Consider the following 22,760-nt stretch of genomic DNA (forward strand, 5'->3'; position numbering starts at 1 on the left):
AGAGGAGTGGGGGGGGAGAGGAGGAGCAAGAGGAAGAGGGGAGGAAGAGGAAGAAGAAGAGGAGGAGGAAGAGGAGGAGGAGGAGAAAGAGGAGGAGGAGGAGGAAGAAGAGGAGGAGGAAGCCCAAGAAGAAAAGGAGGAGGAAGAAGAGGAGGAGGAAGCCCAAGAAGAGAAGGAGGAGGAAGAAGAGGAGGAAGAGGAGGAAGAAGAGGAGGAGGATCCGCCTGCTCCCTCAAACTCTCAATCCAGGCGTTTTATATGAGGAAACGGATCACATCAGTGAGAGAAAGCTCGTATCTCCAGACAGGAGCAGGGACCAGGATCCACCAGGACCAGGATCCACCAGGACCAGGACCCACCAGGACCAGGACCCACCAGGACCGGGACGTGTCGCAGCTTTCATGGGGCCTCAGCCGCTCAGATGTCAGATGTTTCACTCCATCATCGTCCACTCGGTGTTTCTTCACATCTCCGTGTTTTTCCCGGCAGAAAGCCTCGGCGCGTCCCTCCGCAGAGCAGCGGCGTGCCGGTGCGAGAGCCCCCGCAGAGCCGGTACCGGGAGGCGGATTGACCCGGAAAAGAGCGCACTGGGCCGGACTGCGGGGCTCGGAGCTCTGATCCCGGACTGGGCTGCTCCAGATGTCCGCGGGATCTGCGAAGAGAGCTGATGCTGTGATCTGTGGCCCCGCCCCTCCGCAAGCCCCTCCGCCAATCACAGCCCTTCAAAACAGGGAGGGGCACTCTTATTGGACGGAGATGCTGCCAGTCAAACACACCAGCAACCTAAATACAGAAATAACCCCAACACACACACGTACATGAAGCTTCCACCGGGAATCAAACCAACAACCTGCCTGCAGGAGCGCACCAACGAGCCCAGAGGGGTTTCTATGGTAACGGCGTAAAGATCGATTGTTTTGACGGATGACTTATGATGAAACACACAGCAGTCCGTCCGAATCAGCTGTTAGGGGAACAACATCACGTGATCACATGGCCCCTCTTTAAACAGCTGGAGACTCTGTTGACATGGAGACAGTGAGAGGACATGTCCACATGTCCAGAAAGACAGACAGAGAGACAGACAGCTACAGGTCCGGACCTCAGTGACCTCATGCAGCCCTCATGTCAGCTGTGCAGAGAGAAAGACAGACAGACAGACAGACACCAGGCTCACGTGGAAGACAGAGAATAAACCAGGGACAGAAGCAGGAAAGGTCCATGAGTGAAGTGGGGAAGAGAGCAGGACACAACCGGGACGAACCAACCAGAGGGGAGGGGACAGGGGACAGGGGACAGGGGACAGGGGACAGGGGACAGGGGACAGGGGACAGGGGACAGGGGACAGGGGACAGGGGACAGGGGACAATCACACAGGCGGGAACAACCAGGTAATAAGACAGGAAACACAACGTACAGCAAGTCAAGTCAGATATACACAACAGAAACTATCACCAAAATAAAACAGGAAGTGACGCAACACAGGACCGTAACATTTTCAGAACTTTGATACTTTTCAACATATTCAGCTTTATTCAAACACATTTTCTCATCAAGCCGAATAGAGGAAATCTTCAACAATAAGATTAAGAACAAGAATAAGAACATATGATCGATAAACGTGATTGTTGTTGTTGCGTATTTGACATCGATCAGTCGCACTATGTCCTATTTTCCCTCTTCCTTGACTTGCAGGAGCTTGAGCTCTGATTGGCTGCCGGAGATCATCACCGCCCAGTCACACGCAGTGAAAGGTGCCACGTGGACAGAGTTGGATGACGTCAGCTGGATGAAAGTGTGAACTTCCTGGTCGAGTTAGTAAATAAAAAAGCACAGTGATGAAGATGTCTCCTCGCCGACTGTTCGTCGCGGTGTTGCTGCCCTGGTGCTGGTTCGTCGCGGCGGTAACTGATGACGTCACCGTCCGACCCGCAAGCGCCAACTCCAGCCTGACGAACTCAACCAGCAACCGGCGGTACCAGGACCTGTTCGACGTGGACAGCTCTATGATCCAGAGGGCCCTGTACGTGCTCATAGGCATCACCATGATAGGAGTGCTCTACTTCCTCATCCGGGCCGTGCGGTGAGCTCAGCGAGTCTTCATCACACACCTGTGGACCCCAGTGAGGTTCTGAGCTTCACCTGCTGCTCGCTCAGCTCACATTTAGAGATTCATCTCATTAAATAGATCAAATATGTCGAGATAAAAATGGAATAAGTTTATAATTAGAGGGTGAACGTGTGTGAATGAGTCTGAATCTCTGCTCATCATCATCATCATCATCATCATCATGTTCATTACAATCTCTGGTGTTCTACCAACGTTTGTTTCATTAAATTAACTGATTAATCATTGATATTGTTTAAATGATGGACAAACATAACTGTGTGTGTGTGTGTGTGTGTGTGTGTGTCAGTCTGAAGAAGCCTGTCCAGAGGAAGAAGTACGGCCTCCTGTCTAACTATGAAGACTCAGTGGAGCTGGAGGCGGAGGACAGTGAGGAGGACAACACGCTGTACGAGGCCCGCAGCCTGCGCAGGTCAGAGGTCAACACTCGGCTTGACCCCAGGTTCCATGTGAAGTTGTGATTGATCATTGATGTGCTGACTCAGCTGCTTCTGTCTGTTCCGCCCAGATGATCATCACAGGCTGCACTTTGACCTTTGGTTGGGATTGATGAGAGGACCTGATGTGTTTACTGGAGCAGGTGGATCAGGATCAGGACCCTGGACCTCTGGAGAGACAGAACATGAACCAAAGTGGTTATTGAACATGAAAGCCAAAGCTCCAAGCTGTGGAGGAATCACAGCAGGATAATCATTATTTTTTTAAGCCGATCTAGATTCTAATTCAATCTGTTGTTGTTTGTATTGACGATGAGTCTGTGCCAACGTCCTTCTGTGAAGACTTCACTGTGTTTGTCTTTCTCTCCTCATTCCGAGCTCATCTGCTCACACTTTGTGCAGAAGCTACTGTAAGTCCGGTTCAGACCAGAACCCCGGCCCGGTTCAGACCAGCAGCAGTGACTCCTTCTGGTCTGAATGTGTTTGTTTATATACACGCTATACTCACATGATGAGACTGAGCCCCACACACACACACACACACACACACACACACACACACACACACACACACACACACACACACACACACACACACACACACACACACACACACACACACACACACACACACACACACACACACACACACACACACACACACACACACACGATGGAGGCTTGCTTACTTACTAACCAGTAAATGGCTTTATCTGTCTGTCTGCTAATCTGAGTCTGATTCCATGGATTCAGTGTAATGTCTGATTTTTGTTTGCATTTGTTGCCTTGGTTGCAGTTGAATGTGTTTTAATGTAAATGAATCATGTGGCTTTAATCACTTTATAATGTGTCATTAAACTCTGTTTGCTCTTTTATTCACACCTCAGTTGTCTTTATTTTTTATATCTGACTCCATCTGTTATCTTAATACCTCCACCAAGGACACTGTGTTATGGACTTTTCCTTTTCAAGGAACATGACAGTGAATTTTCTGGAGAAGTTTTTATTTTCTAACACTTTCAGTGCAAACGACACTGAGACTGCTTAGCCTGAGTTAACACCTGGTGACCACTAGATGGCAGCAGGGACTCGGCTGTACAGTCAAATATAACAACACAGATACAATGTAAACTAGAGCAACGCAGAGCAGCAAAGCAACACACACAGGGCAGCAGAACACACACACACACACAGCAGCAGAATAACACACCAAAAAAGCAACACACACACAGCAGCAGAGCAATACACACAGCAGCAGAACAACACACACAGCAACAGAGCAACACACACACAAAGAGCAGCAGAGCAACACACTTTAATCAAAAGAAATATAGACTATAGAATTTGAGTCTAAACAGACATAAATGTATATGCTGTAGCTGAGCCTGAGTGGGCTGAGCCTGACTGATCTGAGTGGCCATGCAGGCCGTAGGTGAATGGATCATAGAAAAACATTTAGATTAAATGCACTTTAACATTTCAGTCAAATGTCAAAAGTTCCAAAATAAAAGGAAACCGCAGCCAAATGAGTGAAAGAAGAGACTGCCGAGCATTCAAATGAGAAAAAGTACAGAAGAAGAAGTGCAGCTCTCCCATTGGCCAGGAGCGCTGACGCGAGGCCTCCTATTGGCTGATTCTGCTGCCCCGCCAGCAGCGCGTAGAATCAGCGCCATTATTGAACTGAATCCAGACGTTTGTTTGTTTCCTCTAATGAACCTCGCGAACCGAAAGACTCGGAAGTTAAACTAAGTTATACTCGAAACTAGCGCGGGAACTATCCAGCTGGGTAAAGGAAGCTAATGCTAATGCTAACGTGTTACTAGAGCCGAAGGTTCCGCCGAGAGCTCCAGGCTGTCGGCCGCAGAAGCGATGAGCTGCCCGGGGAAGCAGGGGGGGAAAGGCCGGGCTTCACCTCCCGGAGATGGCCGCGCCCCGGAGACCGTGAGGAGAGGGTGAGCGACACACACACACACACACACACACACACAGAGCTGAACGAGGCTCGAACAACGACACAAAAGCGACTCGAAGCTCAGTCTGCCTCGACACACAGATTCACTGAGCTATGACGTCAGCAGTGTGAGTCTGTGTGAAGATTCTACACACAGACTCACACTGGGGACGTGTTTATGTATTATCACCACATTTTGATATTCTGTAGGTCAATACTTCATGCTGGTGTGTGTGTGTGTGTGTGTGTGTGTGTGTGTGTGTGTGTGTGTGTGTGTGTGTGTGTGTGTGTGTGTGTGATGTCCTGGTTCAGCGGACCATAGACCCTGGTGTCTTCAGACCCTAACCCAGATCAGGGATCTTAGTTGTGGCTCTAGTCTGATGTTCCCATGTCACTTCCCTCGCCATGGTAACTGATGATGATAATGATCATCATTGTGTTGTTGTCTTTGCAGAGCCTCAGTGAACTCTCTGACTCTACTGAGCTTCCCCAAGTCCAGATCAGCACTGTGGGACTCGAGCCCTGCAGGAGAGACACTGAGCCTCCATCTGTGCTCTCACAGGTAAACTGTGGCTCAACATGAGGCTCAGTCACACTAAAGTTGCTCAGGAGGAGCTGGAGCTAGAAGAAGTCCATCTGCTCATTGTGTGTGTGTGCGTGTGTGCGTGTGTGCGTGTGTGCGTGTGTGTGTGTGTGCGTGTGTGCGTGTGTGTGTGTGTGCGTGTGCGTGTGTGTGCGTGTGCGTGTGTGTGCGTGCGTGTGTGCAGGAAGCCTCGGTTGATCCTGCTGGAGAAAGCTCTGCGTCTGGCCCAGCGCCACGCTCGCCACACAAACCAGCCCCGCCTCCACTGCTTCTTCCTGGGCTCACTCACTGTGGATGCAGGTCAGAGGTCACAGTGTCATGAGAGAGTCAGAAATGTGAGGGAGCCCTGAGCTTATGTGTGTTCCTCCTTCCTGTGTGGCTGTTATCCAGACGAGCAGGGGGTCACGGTGACGCTGGACCGCTTCGACCCGGGCCGGGAGCCGGGCGGAGCCTCGGGCAGGGTTCCCTCTGCTCTGCTGCCAGGAGACGTCCTGCTTCCCTGCGTCTTCTCCACTCAGAGGGACGCTGACATCCAGTCAGAGGCCCAACTCCATCAAACCTTCAAGGTATGTATGACGTGACCCTGCTGCCTGAGGTCAGAGGTCACTGGCCTGATTGGTTTCTTACCTGTGAGCTCTCTTGTAAATGTGTTTATATTGTTCTGAGCTGTACCTTGTTACCATGGATACAGGCGTACATGTCAGCAACAGCTGCTGTTTGTCAACTCGCAACGACCTCATGGAGGGTTAGGATGCTCTGAAGGTCAGAGATCAAACTGTTTGTGACGCATCGTGGGTGTGTGGGTGTGTGTCTTCCTCTGCAGGCGTTGCAGCAGTATGTGAGCGGCAGGCAGGCGCGGGATCTTTCTCAGCTCCTCCAGGTCAGAGGTCACATCCTCTGCTCCCAGCAGGGCGACGCCGCATCGTTCAGTCTCAGCTGGTCAGCCGTCTCCCCGGCCGCTTGCGTCCACGTTCAACCAGTCCGGGCGCTTCCCATCATTCCCACGGCGCTGTTGAGGAGCCTGAGCGGTCTGTCAGGCCTCAGCCAGGCGCCTCGTGTCTCCGGCCCACAGAGAGGGTCAGTCAGTCAGTCAGTCAGTCAGTCACTTCCTCCTGATTCTCTGTACAGGCGAGGCTTTGAGACGGACGGTTGGGTCAAAGTGTTTTCTGTCCTCCAGCTTCCTGACCATGGATCAGTCCAGGAAGTTGCTGCTGCTGCTGGAGTCGGACCCCAAAGCCTCCAGCCTGCCTGTGGTGGGAGTGTGAGTGTGAGCCGAGTCCTTCCTGTCACACTGACCTCTGATGTGTTAGATGACCTGTGACCTCTGAACTGTTTCCTGTCCTGACAGCTGGCTGAGCGGTGTCACTCACGTGTATCACCCTCAGGTGTGGGCGTGGTGTCTGCGCTTCCTGTTTAGCTCCGCCCTCCAGGACAGGTGAGTGACAGTGTGTGTGTGTGTGTGTGGTTGTGTGTCACACAGGAAGTCTCACTTGTTCCAGTCTGCTCTTCCTCTGGGTGTCGCTCTGTAATAACTGCTTGCTGATGTTTGCTCGTGTTCCAGAGTGTTCTCAGAGAGCGGCCGCTTCCTGCTGCTCCTCTTCAGTCAGACCCACAGAGCGGCTCAGTTCTTCCAGTGTCACTGTTCCCCCTCAGGACCTCCACATCTGGACTACCAGCTGCTGTCTGCGACCCAGGCTGTGGTGCTGTACCAGGTGTCCACACACACACACACACACACACACACACACACACACACACACACACACACACACACACACACACACACACACACACACACACACACACACACACACACACACACACACACACACACACACACACATATTGTCCCTTTGAGGCGTGTAGAAGGTTTTGAGTGTGTGTGTGTGTGTTGTGTGAGCAGCAGGTGGTGCCGTCAGAGGGCGGGGCTGTGAGCTGTGATCTGGGCTCTGAGGAGCACAGCAGGCAGACCCAGGTCTTCAGAGCGGCCCTGAGCTCCTTCAGCAGGTACCAGAGGGTCGTGTACACACACATACATGTGCCCCTCCCCCCACACACACACACACACACACACCTGGACAGACTTTTGTTCCTCCTGACTGGATCTGATCCTGTCCTGTGTCTCCAGCGCCCCCCCAGCCCCGGGCCTGTCCGTCAGTGACCAGGACTCTGGGCTGGAGGACGAGGACCCGTCTCCACGCCCGTCCCCCAGCCCCCACGCCCCCGCTCAGCAGGTAGGGGACAGGCCTGACTGTGGAGCTGATGAAGATGATGAAGATGATGAAGATGATGCTCTATCTGCTGTTGTTGTGTTTCAGGCCCGGCGAGTTCAGCCGTCTGTTCCAGAACTTTCTCTGCTGATTGACAGCAGCTTTGTGGCCTCTAATCAGATTGGCTGGCAGGACTCTGGCTCCTCCCACAGGCCGCCTCCTCCTGGTCCTCTAGCTGAGAAGAAGCCTGTCCCTCCAGCTAGACCCCCTACCTGGTCCTCCTCTGCTCCCTGGCCCCCTCCTCACCTCTACAGCACCCCCAACTCTAACATGGAGTCCTGTACCTGCTGCCCCGCCCCCTCCTATGACTGCACCTCCATCCACCCTGAGCCTCCATTCATCAACCATTCTGTCCCGTACTCCTCCAGACTCTGTCCTCCCTCTGTTCCTCCTCCTCCTCATCTCCACACGCCTCCTCCCTACACCCACGCTGCTCCTTGGTCCAAACCCAGCCCTCCTCTTCCTCCCAGCCTCCCTGCTCCCTCTCATCCCCATCACTCTGCTCCTCCACCTGTTCCTCCTCTCATCCATCATCCTGTTCCTGAGGCTGACTCCCCCTCTCCTCTATCAAAGAGTTGCTCTCCTCCCCCTCAGGGAGCGCTCTCCTCCCCTCCGGCTCCTGGCGCTCCCTCTGCCGCGTCTCCTCTCCCGCTCCTCCGTCACGTCTGTCCCAATCCTTGTTGTGAGCGGGAGCCGGGGGGAGCGGTGCCGTCTGACGCCTACAGGCTCCTCCTCCAGCAGGACCGCCAGCTCCGCCTCCTGCAGGCTCAGGTAACGGCGTGCCGGTTCAGACTGATGTCCTTCAGTCACACCGTGTCTGTAATAACACAGGTCCCTCCTGGTCCTCCTCAGGTCCAGATGCTGCTGGAGGCTCAGGTGAAGCCTCAGGTCGACTCCACACCCAGGACCGTATCCAGCATCGCCGTGGGAACAGGTAGGGTTTGTTGAGAGTCTGACCTCTTCACGGTGCCTAGTTCATCTCATCCAACCAGGTCTTCCTGCTCTGGTGTGTTTGTAGGTGCCAGTCTGTTCTGGGGCGACCCTGTGGAGCGACCGGACCGTCCCCCTTCATCCCCAAACCCCCCGTCTTCATCCAAACCTCCGCCCTCCTCCCCCGGCCCTACTCCCTCCCCTTCTAGATCGTCGTCACACGAAGCCCCGCCCCCCCTGCTCAGGCCTGTGGGTGGCGTTGTGGAGGATGACCTCACAGTCCCAGAGGGTCCCTGCTCCCCCGCGGCTCAGACCAGGTAACGCCTCCTTCTCTCAGGTCATCAGAGTTCCATTGGATGATTTGAGTTTTTGTCTCGTATCTCGTACAGATGCAGCCAATAATAAGTGTTCAGTCTGTCCAGCAGAGGGCAGCACTGCACTGTGGGGCCATGAGGGTGAAGCTGAGGGCACTGGAGCGATAATATATATATGATATACTGAATATAATCACCCATCCTGACCTCTGACCTCAGTCCCCCAGCCTGCAGTCTCACTCTCTCATGTCTCTCAGCCTCATCAGCCTGCAGTCTCACTCTCTCATGTCTCTCAGCCTCATCAGCCTGCAGTCTCACTCTCTCATGTCTCTCAGCCTGTAGTCTCACTCTCTCATGTCTCTCAGCCTGCAGTCTCACTCTCTCATGTCTCTCAGCCTGCAGTCTCACTCTCTCATGTCTCTCAGCCTCATCAGCCTGTAGTCTCACTCTCTCATGTCTCTCAGCCTGTAGTCTCACTCTCATGTCTCTCAGCCTGTAGTCTCACTCTCTCATGTCTCTCAGCCTCATCAGCCTGTAGTCTCACTCTCTCATGTCTCTCAGCCTGTAGTCTCACTCTCTCATGTCTCTCAGCCTGTAGTCTCACTCTCTCATGTCTCTCAGCCTGCAGTCTCACTCTCTCATGTCTCTCAGCCTGTAGTCTCACTCTCTCATGTCTCTCAGCCTGTAGTCTCACTCTCTCATGTCTCTCAGCCTGTAGTCTCACTCTCTCATGTCTCTCAGCCTCATCAGCCTGTAGTCTCACTCTCATGTCTCTCAGCCTGTAGTCTCACTCTCTCATGTCTCTCAGCCTGTAGTCTCACTCTCTCATGTCTCTCAGCCTGTAGTCTCACTCTCTCATGTCTCTCAGCCTGTAGTCTCACTCTCTCATGTCTCTCAGCCTCATCAGCCTGTAGTCTCACTCTCATGTCTCTCAGCCTGTAGTCTCACTCTCTCATGTCTCTCAGCCTGTAGTCTCACTCTCTCATGTCTCTCAGCCTGTAGTCTCACTCTCTCATGTCTCTCAGCCTCATCAGCCTGTAGTCTCACTCTCTCATGTCTCTCAGCCTCATCAGCCTGTAGTCTCACTCTCTCATGTCTCTCAGCCTCATCAGCCTGTAGTCTCACTCTCTCATGTCTCTCAGCCTCATCAGCCTGTAGTCTCACTCTCTCATGTCTCTCAGCCTGTAGTCTCACTCTCTCATGTCTCTCAGCCTGTAGTCTCACTCTCTCATGTCTCTCAGCCTGTAGTCTCACTCTCTCATGTCTCTCAGCCTGTAGTCTCACTCTCTCATGTCTCTCAGCCTGTAGTCTCACTCTCTCATGTCTCTCAGCCTCATCAGCCGGCAGAGTCCCGTCCTGGGAGAGAGCGTCAGCATGTACGCTCTGGCAGAGGACCAGAGGTTCTACCAGGACCTGAAGGTAAAACAGCACCGGCACCGAGTGTGACTGAGTCTGAGTGAAGCACAGGCCGCTGATGAAGACTCCTCCTCTCCTCTGTGTCCCCAGAGTCAGCTCACACACCGACTCCACGAAGAGGAGGAGCAGCCAAGAGCTGAGGAGTCTGGGAGGAGGAGGAGCCTCTCTGTGGTCTCCAGCTGCTCCCAGTCCTCTTCCTCCTCTTCCTCCACCTCGTCCAGACAGCAGCAGCGCTCCACAGGAGACTCAGTGGGCGGAGCCACTGTGCTGCAGCTTCAGCAGCTGGGAGTCCAGGTGGACCAGAACCTGAGCCTCAGGACCGCCCAGCAGACTGTGGAGAGCACCAGGTACTGAGCTGATCACTGATTATTGATCGATCCACACACACACACACACACACACACACACACACACACACACACACACACACACACACACACACACACACACACACACACACACACACACACACACACATCACCAAATTAGGTGGAAATAGGAAATGAGCCCAGAATAATCGAAGCAATTCTCTCTGTCTCTCTCTGTCTCTCTCTCTCTCTCTGTCTCTGTCTCTCTCTCTCTCTGTCTCTCTCTGTCTCTCTCTGTCTCTCTCTGTCTCTCTCTCTCTCTCTCTCTCTGTCTCTGTCTGTCTCTCTCTCTGTCTCTCTCTCTGTGTCTCTGTCTCTCTCTCTCTCTCTCCGTCTCTCTCTCTCTCTCTCTGTGTCTCTGTCTCTCTCTCTCTCTCTCTCTCTCTCTGTGTCTCTGTCTCTCTCTCTCTCTGTGTCTCTCTCTCTCTCTGTCTCTCTCTCTGTCTCTCTCTCACTCTGTGTCTCTCTGTCTCTCTCTCTCCCTCTCTGTCTCTCTCTCTCTCTCTCTCTGTGTCTCTGTCTCTCTCTCTCTCTGTCTCTCTCTCTGTCTCTCTCTCACTCTGTGTCTCTGTGTCTCTGTGTCTCTCTCTCTCCCTCTCTGTCTCTCTCTCTCTCTCTCTCTCTCTCTCTTTCAGCCCACTTGCGTGCATCAGTCCTGCAGCTCTTGACTCCAGGTTGACCTTCTGTGACCCCTCAGGCAGCTCTTTGTTCCTGGGGGGCAGCGTGGATCTGAGCCTTAAGGCAAACGCCATCAGTCTTCGCCACCTGAGCGACTCTGAGCTTTGCAGGCTGTCGCTTGGAGGCCACGCCCCCCGCTCTGTCCCCGCCTCCTCCACACTCTCCATGCTATCGCCTAGCAACATGTCTCTAGCCACCAGGAAGTACATGAGGAGGAACGGGCTGATAGAGGAGGAGAGCGGCGAGGATGAGGAGCAGCCGGAGGAACGCCACCCGCTGACCGAAGCCCTGAATGAAAAGCTCCGCCAACAGAGTCAGCCCAAGCCCAAAATGAAGCTTTCCACCGGCGACGCCAAGCCGCGCAGCGCCGACAAGGAGAACCGTACGAACAGGCGGCCATCTTTAGGCCGGACCAGCAGCCGGCTGCCAGAGGGCTCAGTGGGAAACTTCCTGGACCTGAGCCGCCTCAGACAGCTGCCCAAGCTGTTCTGAGTGTGTGTGTGTGTGTGTGTGTGTGTGTGTGTTCTTAAATGTCACCCTGTACTTCTTCATGTTTATATTTAACCCAATAAAAGCCTCACATTGATCACAGCTTCAGCCTGAATGCATTGAAGATGAGACGCAGCTGCAGAACTGTCAGGGTGAATGTGAGACGCTCCTATAGGATCCATGACAACACACAGAGGGCTCGGGGTCAAAAGTCACGTCTCTCTTCATGTAGAGGAGCGTGGGTGTGCGTGTGTGTGTGCTTCACCAGGTGAGAGGTGAGGACAGGAAGTTCAGTCTTCACACAGCTCCGTGCTCACAGGTGTAATGAGCACTGCGGCCTGCGGGGGCGCTGGCAGGTCTTTGTGCTGGAGGAGACTGATTGGCCGGGGGCTTCATGTTTACTGTCAGCTGCCAGTCCAGATGTTCTCTGATGGATCAATGTCCCAAAGGTCGCAGGCAGAGGAGCTCCAATGTTCGGCAGGACAGTGACCTGATCAGTCGCTCAGCGTTCAGCCTCAGCTGAGTCCGATTCACTCCTCAGACCACAAAAGTGTTTCAGCCTCGTCTCTCCTGATCAGGATTCATCTCATCCACGTGAGTAAAGACTTCTATAGATCAATCTAATGTGAGCTCACTTTAGGTTCAACCTGTCAGAGCCTTCACGGGAGCAGAAAGGGTTAATGTGTACACACACACACACACACACACACACACACACACACACACACACACACACACACACACACACACACACACACACACACACACACTCACACACACTCACACACACACACACAGATCTAAGGAGTAAAGGTTTTGTTTCACAGATGTTTGTAGCTTTAGATTCAGAGGAACTTTAACCTGTAAATGTTTCATACAATTGTGTGTGTGTGTGTGTGCCAGGATGAAGCCTTCTGATTGGCTGTTGCCTCTGCTGGTGTTGTTGCCGCTGGCATCCGGTCAGCTGGACATCTGCAGCGCCAAACCCAGAGACCTTCCTCTAGAGCCACGCTGCATCTACCGCAGCCCCGACCCCGAGGGTCCGGAGGAGGCCACGGCCGAGCCCGAGACCATCCCCGGGTCCACTAACCCCCGAGTGTGGGAGCTCTCTAAGGCCAACAGCCGCTTCGCCATGTCGCTGTTCAAACAGCTCGCCGCCAACAAACCTGCAGACGCTAACATCTTCATGTCCCCCGTCAGCATCTCTACCGCCTTCGCCATGACCAAGCTGGGAGCCTGCAACCAAACCCTGCAGCAGATCATGAACGTGAGGCCGGAGAACCACAGCATGACCTCCACACGCTCCGGTGTGACGGGGAGATGAATCTTAGGATCACATGAGGGTTAGGAGTGTGTGTGTGTAGGTTTGTGAGCAGGATAAGAAAGTTAGCAACACATCTCATCAGGTCTTAATGCAGACCTCCATCATGATCAGAGCAGAGCAGCCTTCAAACCAAAACACACTTAACACTGTCCAGCAGGAACTGGATCTGAGTCTGGGTCAGGAGGGTCTGAGTCTGGGTCAGTAAGGTCTGAGTCTGGGTCAGGAGGGTCTGGGTCTGCAGGGTCTGGGTCAGTAAGGTCTGAGTCTGGGTCTGCAGGGTCTGGGTCAGTAAGGTCTGGGTTTGCAGGGTCTGAGTCTGGGTCAGGAGGGCCTGGGTCTGCAGGGTCTGAGTCTGGGTCAGGAGGGCCTGGGTCTGCAGAGTCTGGGTCTGCGGGGTCTGGGTCAGTAGGGCCTGGGTCTGCAGAGTCTGGGTCAGGAGGGCCTGGGTCTGCAGGGTCTGAGTCTGGTTCTGCAGGGTCTGAGTCTGGGTCAAGAGGGCCTGGGTGTGCAGGGTCTGAGTCTGGGTCAGTAGGGCCTGGGTCTGAGTCTGGGTCTGCAGGGTCTGAGTCTGGGTCAGGAGGGCCTGGGTCTGGTGGTCCTCTTCAGATAGCAGCTCCTTGTCTCCAGGCAGAGCCACACATGAGCATCTAGCAGCATCATCTGGCTGAGATGGAGCTGATTGATCTTCTCTGTTCTCCTGCAGGTGTTTGAGTTCGACACCATCAAGGAGAAGACCTCAGACCAGGTCCACTTCTTCTTTGCCAAACTCAACTGCCGTCTTTTCAGAAAGAAGGACGAGACCACCGAGCTGATCTCTGCCAATCGGCTGTTTGGGGACGCGTCTCTGGTCTTCAATGAGACGTACCAGAACATCAGTGAGATGGTTTACGGAGCCAAACTGATGCCGCTCAACTTCCAGGTCAGATCAGATGAAACCAGCTGAGCAAACAAAACCTGGAGAACAATCGCTGAAGATCTAAACTGTTGGTGTGTTTCTGTCTCAGGAGAACCCAGAGCTGGCTCGACTCACCATCAACAACTGGATCTCCAACAAGACGGAGAACCGAATCCAGGACACCCTGCCAGAGGGGGCGCTGGACTCCAACACCATTCTGGTCCTGGTGAACACCATCTACTTCAAGGTGACCTCACTGAATGTGAATGCAGATGTTGTGGGTCTGAAGCAGCAGCAGGTCTCATGTGTGTTTCTGTCTCAGGGTCTGTGGAAGAGCAAGTTTGACAAGAACAACGTGTTCAAGTCTGACTTCCATGTCAGTAAGACTAGAAGCTGCTCCGTGTCCATGATGTACCAGGAGGCCAAGTTCAGGTACAAGTACTTCACCGAGGACCAGGTCCAGCTCCTGGAGCTGCCGTACCGTGGTGACGACATCACCATGGTGATCATCCTACCTCTGGAGGATCAGTCACTGGCACAGGTACTCGCTCACATCACAGCCCTCTGCTGCCCCCTGCAGGTCTGTGGTCACATGATCACACAGTGACAGGAAGTGTGTTTGTGCGTGTGGAGGTGGAGGAGAGTCTGGACCTGGACCGGCTGACTGGCTGGCTGGACCAGCTGACGGAGATGACCGTGTCAGTCCAACTCCCGCGTTTCCGGGTGGAGGACGGCTTCAGTCTGAGGGAGAAACTTCAGGCCATGGGACTGAGCGACCTGTTTGACCCTGAGAGGGCCAGCCTGCCAGGTGAGGGGGGGCGGGGCCAGCTCCATCGCCACACATCACAAAACAAACCTGAGTCGTAGACGTGAGGACACACAGAGGGACAAACAGAACCAGAACAGGCAGAAGTGGGTTTGAAGTGACACAATCCCCACTTTCGTTAGGTCAGAAGTGTTACAGAGGTGACCTTTGACCCTCTAAGCTGCCTTACTGAGCGCAGGAACAGCGCCCCCATGTGGTGTGAACTGTTGCATTATCTAAGAATGTTTTTAATCCACATAATGATCATGGATCAATCGGAGCAGAATCGGCTGACATCAATCATCACATGGGTTTATGTAGAGGAAACAAACTTCTGTTCTGCTCTGTGTTCCAGGGTTGCTGGAGGACGGCAGCGACGGCGTCTACATCTCTGATGCCTTCCATAAAGCCTTTCTGGAGGTGAGTCTGAGTCTGAGTCTGAGTCTGAGTCTGAGTCTGAGTCTGAGTCTGAGTCTGAGCCTGAGTCTGAGCCTGAGCCTGAGCTGCAGTGTTACATCATCGTCCCCAGTTTAAAATATAAACACCACTGAAAAGTTGCACTTTGGTCATCAGAAACTTTTTGATAAAACAAATTGCCTTGTAATAATCAATATGCAGGTCAAAGGTCACAGGGTCACAGTTGACCTGCTTCCCTTCTGCTTCACAGCATTTCAAAGTGCCGCTTGTTTGGAACCCAACACATTTGTAAGGTCTAAGAAAACAGAATCTTTAGTGCCAAGTGGGCGTGGCTTATCATAGCACCGGTTCACCAGAGGGCCCCTTGGTTCCATGGAGACCGAATGGGAGGAACCATAAAATCCTCAATTATGGATCCTGGTGTTGTTTTGAGTTCTTGACCCTTTCAGGTTGTCATGGTGACGTCATCTTAACAGTACCCATGAGCCTTTGCAGCCGTTAGCAAGACTTGAGCTGGTCACAGTGATTTAAAGTGCTGGGAGTGTTTGGCTGCTTGTTCCAGCAGTGCATTCTGGGAGTGTTTGTGTGCTAAAGTTCATCACATTACCGACTGTAGAGTTTCCACTAAAGCCCGTTCTTGTCTGATTAAGGATAGAAGAAATATCATTTATGATAAATTCACACTTTTCTGCAAACATGAACCTTTAAAACACAGGAAGTGAGTGAAACATGATCTTGTGGTTTGCAGGTAAACGAGGAAGGCAGCGAGGCAGCGGCTGCCACTGCCGTCGTGGCGACCGGGCGCTCCATCAATCTGAACCTGGGCGTGTTCGTGGCCAATCGTCCGTTCCTCCTGCTGATCCGAGAGTCGACCATCAACACGCTGCTGTTCACCGGCCGCGTGGCCGATCCCTGCGACCAGTAAACCACAGACACGCCCACATGATCGCACTTCAATCATACTCAATAACAAACAAACCTGTTGCATTGTGGCTAAAGAAGGAGCAGAAGGCGTCGACACTTAAAGTGCTTTATTTCCTTTGAAGGAGATGTGTGAGTGATCTAGTGGTCATGGCGACAGAAGCCTTTCACATTGTTCTAAGCGTAACTAAGCAACCTTTGGCCTGAAGCACCCCCCCCCCAGCTGTTTTAGCCACATGCAACATAAAAGATCTTCACATCAAACCTTTGAGGTCTGGAGGACAGAACGTGTTTAGTACCTCTTTAAAAAATGTACAGTATTAAAAGTTAATTTACTAAACTCCACTTTTTTCTGGGACTGATTTTTTGCTGATATATTAGGATATATTCTGAATCAACATGAATGTATATATCTAAATGATTTGATTCATAATTAGGCATGATGTGGTCAAGGTGATGAATAAACATTTGATTCACACTAAGAGTAGAAAACAAAAAGCAAGGAAAATTCCAGGCAGAAGCAAAATAAATCATCAATCAGAGCAAAGCTGATGAGGAAGAAGCTGAGGATGATGAGGTTTGGTTGTTTTCACAGTTTAACTGGACTAAACTGGACCGGAGTCAGGAGGAACAGATGAGTCGGGTTCTGAAGCGCCACCTTCCAAAAACATGTCTGCAATATTTACATCTGTTTGAATGGTGAACACAAAGGAAACATCCAGTCTGCACGTGCTACAATGGTTGATTGGTAAACTCTGAGCCTGTGGTAGAAATCTGCTCTTCCATCTATACTGATATGACATCATCACCAGATGCCAAACGGCTTCCAGCTAAAACCTTTTTTCATGTGAAGAGGCCCAACCGGGTCAAACTAGTTCAGAACCACAATCGGGGGTAGCAGCCAGCGGGTCCATAATGACCCACCAAAGGAATTCTGTTCTCTGCATTATCGCACAGGCTCGCTACTTATCAATCAACCCTTCAGACACACAATGAACATGTGTCCAATCAGAAATGAGGCATATAACAGATGCAGGAGGGTTGATTGACAGGTGGTGAGCATACTAGTATGTGTCTGCTTGGCTGAGAATTTATCAATCAAATAACCTGCTGACCTGGATCAGAACTTATCAATCAACACTCTTAAAGCGCTGAGGACAAAACTGAAGCTCTGAGACAAAGAGAGGACGTCCCCCCTCTGAGGTGGACCAACTGAACCAGAGAACCAGTTCAGACCCGGTTAGAGGAGAAGGATTAACCCCTCATGCTCTGCTGATCAGTCTGAAGAAACATTCTGATGAACTGTGTGTCAGGTGGATCTGGGTCAGGTGGATCTGGATCTGGTGGTCCCTCAGTCCTCTTCAGATAGGAGCTCTGTGTGTCTAGCAGCCTCGTGTAGCTGAGCTGATTCAGTGAAGGATCCAGACCTGATCACTGTATTGATTATTGATTTTAGAGATCATGCAGGTTACTATGGGATGTTTGTTGTCAGATTATAAAAGGCAAATGGTTTGGTTGTCATGGCAACAGATGCGTTCTTCAGTCTAAAGCAGAGATGAATTCCTCGGATGGTCTTTAGATTTGATCTTTGCTCCACCAGGGGGCGCTAACCTCTGACACTCAGCCTCTCTGTGATCTACAGGAATGGATGGATGTGAAAGGCGGCGGTGAGAATGAGACCTGATGCTTCCTGTTCCAGGTCAGGCGTGTGTGAAAGCCAGTAGGAGTCCTTAGTGTGTTTACCTACACGCTACACGCCACCTTAAGGCAGAGGAGGCGTGGTCATGGATGTGGACTCCTGTCTGTCACAGTAAGATTCAGATCCACATCCGTTTCCATGACGTTTGAAGAGTTGGACGGCCTTAAGCGGAGGATGGTTGGCGTGGTAACGTGCAGGCAAGCAGCTGAATCTGTGTAGAGGCGGAGCCAGCAGCTCGCACTGAGGTTTAGCCGTTAGCGTTGTGCTACGTGGGGAAGGTAAAGGTGTGATGTGTGTGTACCTGATACTTCCTGGTGGAGCGTTGGGATCTGGAGCGCAGCGAGCCGGAGAGGAGGCCGCCGCTTCATTTGCATAAAAAAGTCCTGTGGTCCACTGAGGAGAAACGGCAACAGCTGATCCGTGTGCTACGGCCCAGCTAGCATACGTGTTCCTGATGCAAAGAACCAAAACACTAAGAGCTTAAACATGTTTGAGATCATGGTTCTTTAGGTTAAAAAGGTCTTTGAGTCTCTTCATAAGTGCTGAAGTTGTTTTGGCGTTATGGAGGTCTGAGTTGCCACGCCTCCTTTCCTTTGGTCTTCTGTTGAGTCCATCTCTATGGGCGTGGCTACTACATCCATCTGGTCTGACTGACGGCGTCCGACACCTCCGTCACAACACCCATGCTCCCTCACGCCCCTCAGGAGGCTCGGGACACGCAACCTCCAGAGCACCAGGACCCCTGAGCCCCCCTGAGTCCTCTGAACCCCCCGAACCCACTGAGCCTGCGCTATACGGCCCCATTATTTAGCCTACCTAGCTTCCCCCCTCGTTCGCTCGCTCGTTCTTACCTAAATCTTAGCGCTGAGACGTTTTGGCTCGTTAGCCTCCTTAGCTTCACTTGTCTGCGTCGTGCCTCACTGGATCATCAATAATCAATAATCACATGATCACAGCATTTTACTCAAAGACTTTGTTTACGAAGTTTGCACGACTTTTCTTTTCTCATGATCGTATTAATCCTATTTTCCATTTTTGAAGCTAAGCTACGTTAGCATTGGTGGTCTGCGTTTGATGGACTTCACCCAATTAAGCTAACTAATCCGTTAGCTAGATAGCTAGGAGCTAGCTGGGTGCCCTGGGTGCTCTGGGGGCTGCGTGTCATCACTGCGTTTCCATGCACGTGACACTGTAGTGCTGCTCTGTGATTGGAGCAGAGAAGTGAACGAGACGTAAACATGGACAAAATACGATCAGAGAGCGAGGAGCGAGTTAGCTTAGTGAAGACAGCGGCTCCTGAGCCTGAGCGCTGAGTCTGACGCAGAGGCGACCTGGAGACGCTCGGCGGCGTGAAGACGAGCCGGGTACAAAAATATCTGAGCTTAGCGGAGATCTGTGAGAGTGGGCGCCCCCTGCTGGGCGGCTGTATTGCGTGGTGAAAGGTCAGAGGTCACTGAGCTGTTTAGCTTATCTGAGGCTGGATCATCAAATCTACTGCGTGAATACAAACTATGCTCATTTTACCGCCAAATTCAAAGATCAACTCCACTGTGACTCCGCCTCTTTGCTCCTTGTTTCACGTTCTGTACGTAGTTCAGTTTAACGTCTAACAGGGGGGCGTGGCCACACCTCCGTCCAAACAGTCTAGCTAGTGTGTGTGCTAGGTAGCATTAGCACTGGATAGCTACGCTGAGTGAGTGAAGAGGCGGAGCTTAGCGATGTGGAGGTGGAGTCACACTGGAGCCGAACAGTAACAGTCACTTTGTGTCTTTGTGCAGAGCGGCACCTGTTTACGTGTGTACGTGTTCACGTGTTCACGTGTTCACGTGTTTACGTGTTCACGTGTTTACGTGTTTACGTGTTTACGTGTGGTACGTGAGCCTGGCGGCGTGTTGGAGCCGTCAGCTCTGGATTGTCTCGAGGCATAAACATAGAGCTGTTAAAGTGGCACAGAGCAGTTTGTTAACCTGTAATACCTGTAAATATAAAAGTAGAAATCTGTAACATAAATGTCCGCAGCGTGGCGGAGTGTGTGTGAGGTTGTTGGAGTGTGTGTGAGGTTGTTGAAGTGTGTGTGGCCTGTAGCTTCATCTGTTCGATTTGTGAAGGTAGATGCGGTTTAAAGCGGAGAAGTCTCAGTCAGCTGAGGCGCTGCTGCATCGACTTCCTGTTGGCTTCAGGTGCAACAGGATCAGACCCCGCCCCCTCCTCCTCCACCGGGGGTCAATCGGGCCCGGTGGTGGAGACGGAGGCCTGGGGCCCGTCTCCGTACGAGCCGCTGCCGCCGGCCCCGCCCTCGGGTTCCTCCTGGCTGGGCGAGGCCTCGTGGCTGGGGCCGCCCCTGGAGGTGACGGAGGCGGTGGTGGTCTCGGGCGAGGCGCTGTGGGCCTCCTGGGGGGCGCAGCCGGGGTGGTTCTTACGGAAGTGCTGGTTGAGGATGGCCTGGAAGGGGAAGCTCTTGCCGCAGACGTGGCAGTGGAAGGGCTTGTTGCCCGTGTGCTTGCGGATGTGGTACTCCAGCTGGTCCTTACGCGTGTACTTCTTCCCACAGATGCGGCAGACGAACGGCGTGATGCCCATGTGCAGACGCATGTGGCGGTCCAGGCTTCCCTTCTGGTTAAACGACTTGCAGCAGTAGATGCACGTGAGGCGAGGGTTGTAGCGGAACCAGCGGTCTCCTACCTGCTCCCTCAGGTAGTCCTCGTACCCGCCCATCTCAAAGGTCGCGCTCTCCTCCCCCTGACAGGCACAGCAAAGGGCAGGGGTCAAAGGTCACAGCCTAAACTACAGCCCCTCTGGGACTGCAACATCCCAGAGCGTCGTTTTGACACCACAGTCGGACCGTCGCCCCTCCCACACACACACACACACACACACACACACAGAGGCGTTAGTGTTGGGGGGGCGTGGCCAAGTGTGCTCAGGTACCTGGGAGGTCGGCTGCCGCTCGTCCGCTCTGCTGGGGGATTCACTCTTCGCTCTCTGTCGCTCTGCCAGAACGACCACAGAGCCTGTGGGACTGAACCTGACACACACACACACACACACACACACACACACACACACACACACAGTCGTCAGCTCCACGTTCAGTCGTTCAGCAGGAAGCGCGGCGTGCCGGTGACTCACCTGTCCGTCTCGCTGAAGCTGCTGGACGGCTGGACGCTCCGTGACCCCGGCGCTCCGGCGGGTCCCGGCACCAGAGTGCTGCGACCTGACGTGTCAATCATCACAGTGGCCCCCTCCTCCGCCCCCCCTCCCTCTTCCCGGTGTTCTCCCGCTCCGATCCATTCCTCCATCCTCTCCGACTTGATCCTCACTCCCTCCACGCTGCCGCCTTCCTCCGTGCTGCCGGCTCGCTCCGGCTCGCCGCTCGTCTCCACGTACCACTGGCCGGCGCGGTTGATGCGTAGGATGGATTCCTTCCCCCCTCTGCTGCCTGCGGCGGCGGCGGCGGCCACAGGCCCCTCCAGGCCGCTGTGCTCCACCGTAGGCGGCGGGCTGAGAGGCTCTTCGGCAGGGCTGACGTCGCCGCACGCCTCCGCTCCTCCTCGCGGGCCCAGGAGCCGCAGGCCTCCGGGATGTCCTCCTCTCACCACGGCCTCCAGGGTCCGTCTGCCGCTTCGAGACGTCAGCGCCGCTTCTTCCTCCCTGGGCTCCCGGTCCGGGTCGGGCAGGCTGATCTTCAGGTGGATCCCCTCCAGGATCTGGGTGCAGCGGTCGATGATGTGCTGCATCTGCAGGAAGCTGGCGGCCGTCAGGTAGCTGATGATGTCGGCGAGCTGCAGGCAGAGACGACCCGTGTAGCAGAAGGTCAGCAGCTGCTCAAACACCGAGGGGTTCCTGATGACGGTCAGCGACACAGTGCTCATCTGGCTCAGCGACATGTGGTCTCTGAAGTAGGGCGAGCTGGCGGCCAGGACCACCTTGTGGGCGCGGAAGCTCTGACCCTGCACGTTCACCACGATGTCGCAGAGCCGCCCCTGAACTCGCAGCTGGTTCAGGTGCGACAGAACCGAGTTACTGAAGTCTGGGATGTCCAGCTGGATGCTGCCGGAGCGCTCCATCCTGCCACACAGAGCCACACACACACCAGCACACACACACACATACTGCATTAGCTTCACTTATCTGTGTTTACACCTGCTGACGGCTCTTAATGGCCGCTGGTCGCTCGTCGTCTTTGTTTAACCAATCAGAATGCAGCAGGGAGGAAACGTAACGTCACAGGTGAACACTCCCCGGATGTTCACCTGTTTTACTCGACCGGATCTGGGCTGACCTGACACCAGACCGGATGTCAAACTGGTCTCTCACCTGAGCGGCGCACGGCCCGGATGTGGTCCGCTGTGGTCGCAGGGACGCGGTTCGCGGGGTCAGGGCGACACGGCTCGGCTCGGCTCGGTTCGGCTCGGCACGGCCCGGCGCGCTGCAGCTCCACCCTCCGCTCCGCTCCGCTCTTCCGTCGCTCCGGAGCTCCAGCGGCCGGGGGTCGTGTCGGGTTCAAGGCCGGGGAAGAGCCGCTTCGCTCGGGCTGCGCTCCGTCATTCCGCCGAGGGAACCGAGCGGCTGCTACTTCTCCTCTTCCTCTCCACGGCAGAAGGGCCGCGGCTGCAGGAAGGAAAAGGAAGGAGGTGACCGCGCGGGGCATGCTGGGAAATGTAGTGTTTCTGCCTCTGTTCAGTGAACTCAGCGTAGCTCAGCGGCTCTACGACACGACATTTCCCGGCATGCATCTGTACAGAGCGGGTCACTGCGGGACTCTGAGTTTGGCCGCAAAACACACACACACACACACACACACACACTCACACACTCACACAACAGACTTTATTAGAATAAAATCAATATCTTGAGAGAAATGTTGTGTTGACGGTAATAAAGTATTTAGAGTAAAAACTTTCTGACTTATTTCTCTAAATATCACAGCTTTATCAGAACATTTAACCCTTTATTTATTCTGAACCTATAAAGACTCAATTCTGTCAACATGTAGACTTTAGAAGCTCAAACAGCTGCTGTTACCATCAATACACACTCACACACACATATACACACGTACACACATACACACACACAGACACTCGCACATACACACACATATACACGCATACACACACTCACTCACACACACA

General features: G+C 53.3%; 5 protein-coding genes across 7 annotated transcripts in view; 3 read left to right on the forward strand and 2 right to left on the reverse strand.

Moving 5' to 3' along the window:
• The window catches only part of LOC143017213 (calcium/calmodulin-dependent protein kinase type IV), an 11,353-nt gene extending 10,056 nt beyond the window's left edge, over positions 1–1,297 (reverse strand). Inside the window, exons 1-2 of one of the 2 annotated variants that reach the window (XM_076171931.1) lie at positions 819–1,297; positions 1–652 (exon numbers count right to left, since the gene is read on the reverse strand). The exon at positions 1–652 is cut by the window's left edge and continues 305 nt beyond it. The gene's annotated coding sequence lies outside the window, so the exon portion shown is untranslated. Of the gene's footprint in view, positions 713–818 lie in introns of those variants that run through there. The other variant, XR_012965596.1, reaches the window with a different exon arrangement.
• On the forward strand, positions 814–3,440 carry fam174c (family with sequence similarity 174 member C). The gene is made up of 4 exons (XM_076171932.1): positions 814–893; positions 1,696–2,083; positions 2,418–2,540; positions 2,637–3,440. The coding sequence occupies exons 2-4, from the start codon at positions 1,839–1,841 to the stop codon at positions 2,638–2,640; spliced, it is 372 nt and encodes a 123-aa protein (XP_076028047.1). The 5' UTR covers positions 814–893; positions 1,696–1,838; the 3' UTR covers positions 2,641–3,440.
• Positions 3,441–4,208: 768 nt separating this feature from the next.
• On the forward strand, positions 4,209–11,924 carry stil (STIL centriolar assembly protein). The gene is made up of 16 exons (XM_076171933.1): positions 4,209–4,517; positions 4,971–5,078; positions 5,284–5,399; positions 5,490–5,665; positions 5,923–6,176; positions 6,277–6,360; positions 6,448–6,534; positions 6,661–6,811; positions 7,003–7,106; positions 7,228–7,333; positions 7,418–8,140; positions 8,222–8,303; positions 8,388–8,616; positions 9,945–10,032; positions 10,120–10,376; positions 11,033–11,924. Exons 1-16 carry the CDS (start codon positions 4,435–4,437, stop codon positions 11,565–11,567), a joined length of 3,183 nt encoding a protein of 1,060 aa, XP_076028048.1. The 5' UTR covers positions 4,209–4,434; the 3' UTR covers positions 11,568–11,924.
• Positions 11,925–12,045: 121 nt separating this feature from the next.
• serpinc1 (serpin peptidase inhibitor, clade C (antithrombin), member 1) lies at positions 12,046–16,271 on the forward strand. 2 transcript variants are annotated; one of them, XM_076171936.1, is made up of 8 exons: positions 12,047–12,158; positions 12,468–12,831; positions 13,592–13,807; positions 13,893–14,030; positions 14,106–14,324; positions 14,417–14,591; positions 14,944–15,008; positions 15,754–16,271. In XM_076171936.1, exons 2-8 carry the CDS (start codon positions 12,469–12,471, stop codon positions 15,928–15,930), a joined length of 1,353 nt encoding a protein of 450 aa, XP_076028051.1. In that variant the 5' UTR covers positions 12,047–12,158; position 12,468; the 3' UTR covers positions 15,931–16,271. The 2 variants fall into 2 exon arrangements, with proteins under 2 accessions (XP_076028050.1, XP_076028051.1); XM_076171935.1 differs by having other exon boundaries at positions 12,046–12,158; positions 13,893–14,324.
• Positions 15,899–22,750, reverse strand: zbtb37 (zinc finger and BTB domain containing 37). The gene is made up of 4 exons (XM_076171934.1): positions 21,943–22,750; positions 20,755–21,693; positions 20,554–20,650; positions 15,899–20,364 (listed from the first exon to the last, which is right to left on the reverse strand). The coding sequence occupies exons 2-4, from the start codon at positions 21,690–21,692 to the stop codon at positions 19,849–19,851; spliced, it is 1,551 nt and encodes a 516-aa protein (XP_076028049.1). The 5' UTR covers position 21,693; positions 21,943–22,750; the 3' UTR covers positions 15,899–19,848.
• Between the last annotated feature and the right edge of the window lie 10 nt (positions 22,751–22,760).

This window comes from Genypterus blacodes, unplaced genomic scaffold (assembly GCF_046128005.1).
Source record: "Genypterus blacodes isolate CSIRO-AG114 ecotype Tasmania unplaced genomic scaffold, CSIRO-AGI_Gbla_v1 ptg000276l_1, whole genome shotgun sequence".
Taxonomy (NCBI): Eukaryota; Metazoa; Chordata; class Actinopteri; order Ophidiiformes; family Ophidiidae; genus Genypterus; species Genypterus blacodes.

What these genes read in the sequence shown, in the direction of transcription:
- fam174c (XM_076171932.1), top strand. Translation starts at nt 1,839, where the DNA reads ATGAAGATGTCTCCTCGCCGACTGTTCGTCGCGGTGTTGCTGCCCTGG. An exon ending in TTCCTCATCCGGGCCGTGCG is followed by an intron (nt 2,084 to 2,417) that starts GTGAGCTCAGCG and finishes TGTGTGTGTCAG; the next exon opens with TCTGAAGAAGCCTGTCCAGA.
- stil (XM_076171933.1), top strand. Translation starts at nt 4,435, where the DNA reads ATGAGCTGCCCGGGGAAGCAGGGGGGGAAAGGCCGGGCTTCACCTCCC. An exon ending in AACTCCATCAAACCTTCAAG is followed by an intron (nt 5,666 to 5,922) that starts GTATGTATGACG and finishes CTTCCTCTGCAG; the next exon opens with GCGTTGCAGCAGTATGTGAG. An exon ending in AGCTCCGCCCTCCAGGACAG is followed by an intron (nt 6,535 to 6,660) that starts GTGAGTGACAGT and finishes CTCGTGTTCCAG; the next exon opens with AGTGTTCTCAGAGAGCGGCC.
- serpinc1 (XM_076171935.1), top strand. Translation starts at nt 12,469, where the DNA reads ATGAAGCCTTCTGATTGGCTGTTGCCTCTGCTGGTGTTGTTGCCGCTG. An exon ending in TGATGCCGCTCAACTTCCAG is followed by an intron (nt 13,808 to 13,892) that starts GTCAGATCAGAT and finishes TTTCTGTCTCAG; the next exon opens with GAGAACCCAGAGCTGGCTCG. An exon ending in TGAGAGGGCCAGCCTGCCAG is followed by an intron (nt 14,592 to 14,943) that starts GTGAGGGGGGGC and finishes TCTGTGTTCCAG; the next exon opens with GGTTGCTGGAGGACGGCAGC.
- zbtb37 (XM_076171934.1), bottom strand. Translation starts at nt 21,692, where the DNA reads ATGGAGCGCTCCGGCAGCATCCAGCTGGACATCCCAGACTTCAGTAAC. An exon ending in AGCTTCAGCGAGACGGACAG is followed by an intron (nt 20,651 to 20,754) that starts GTGAGTCACCGG and finishes TGTGTGTGTCAG; the next exon opens with GTTCAGTCCCACAGGCTCTG. An exon ending in AGCGGCAGCCGACCTCCCAG is followed by an intron (nt 20,365 to 20,553) that starts GTACCTGAGCAC and finishes TGTGCCTGTCAG; the next exon opens with GGGGAGGAGAGCGCGACCTT.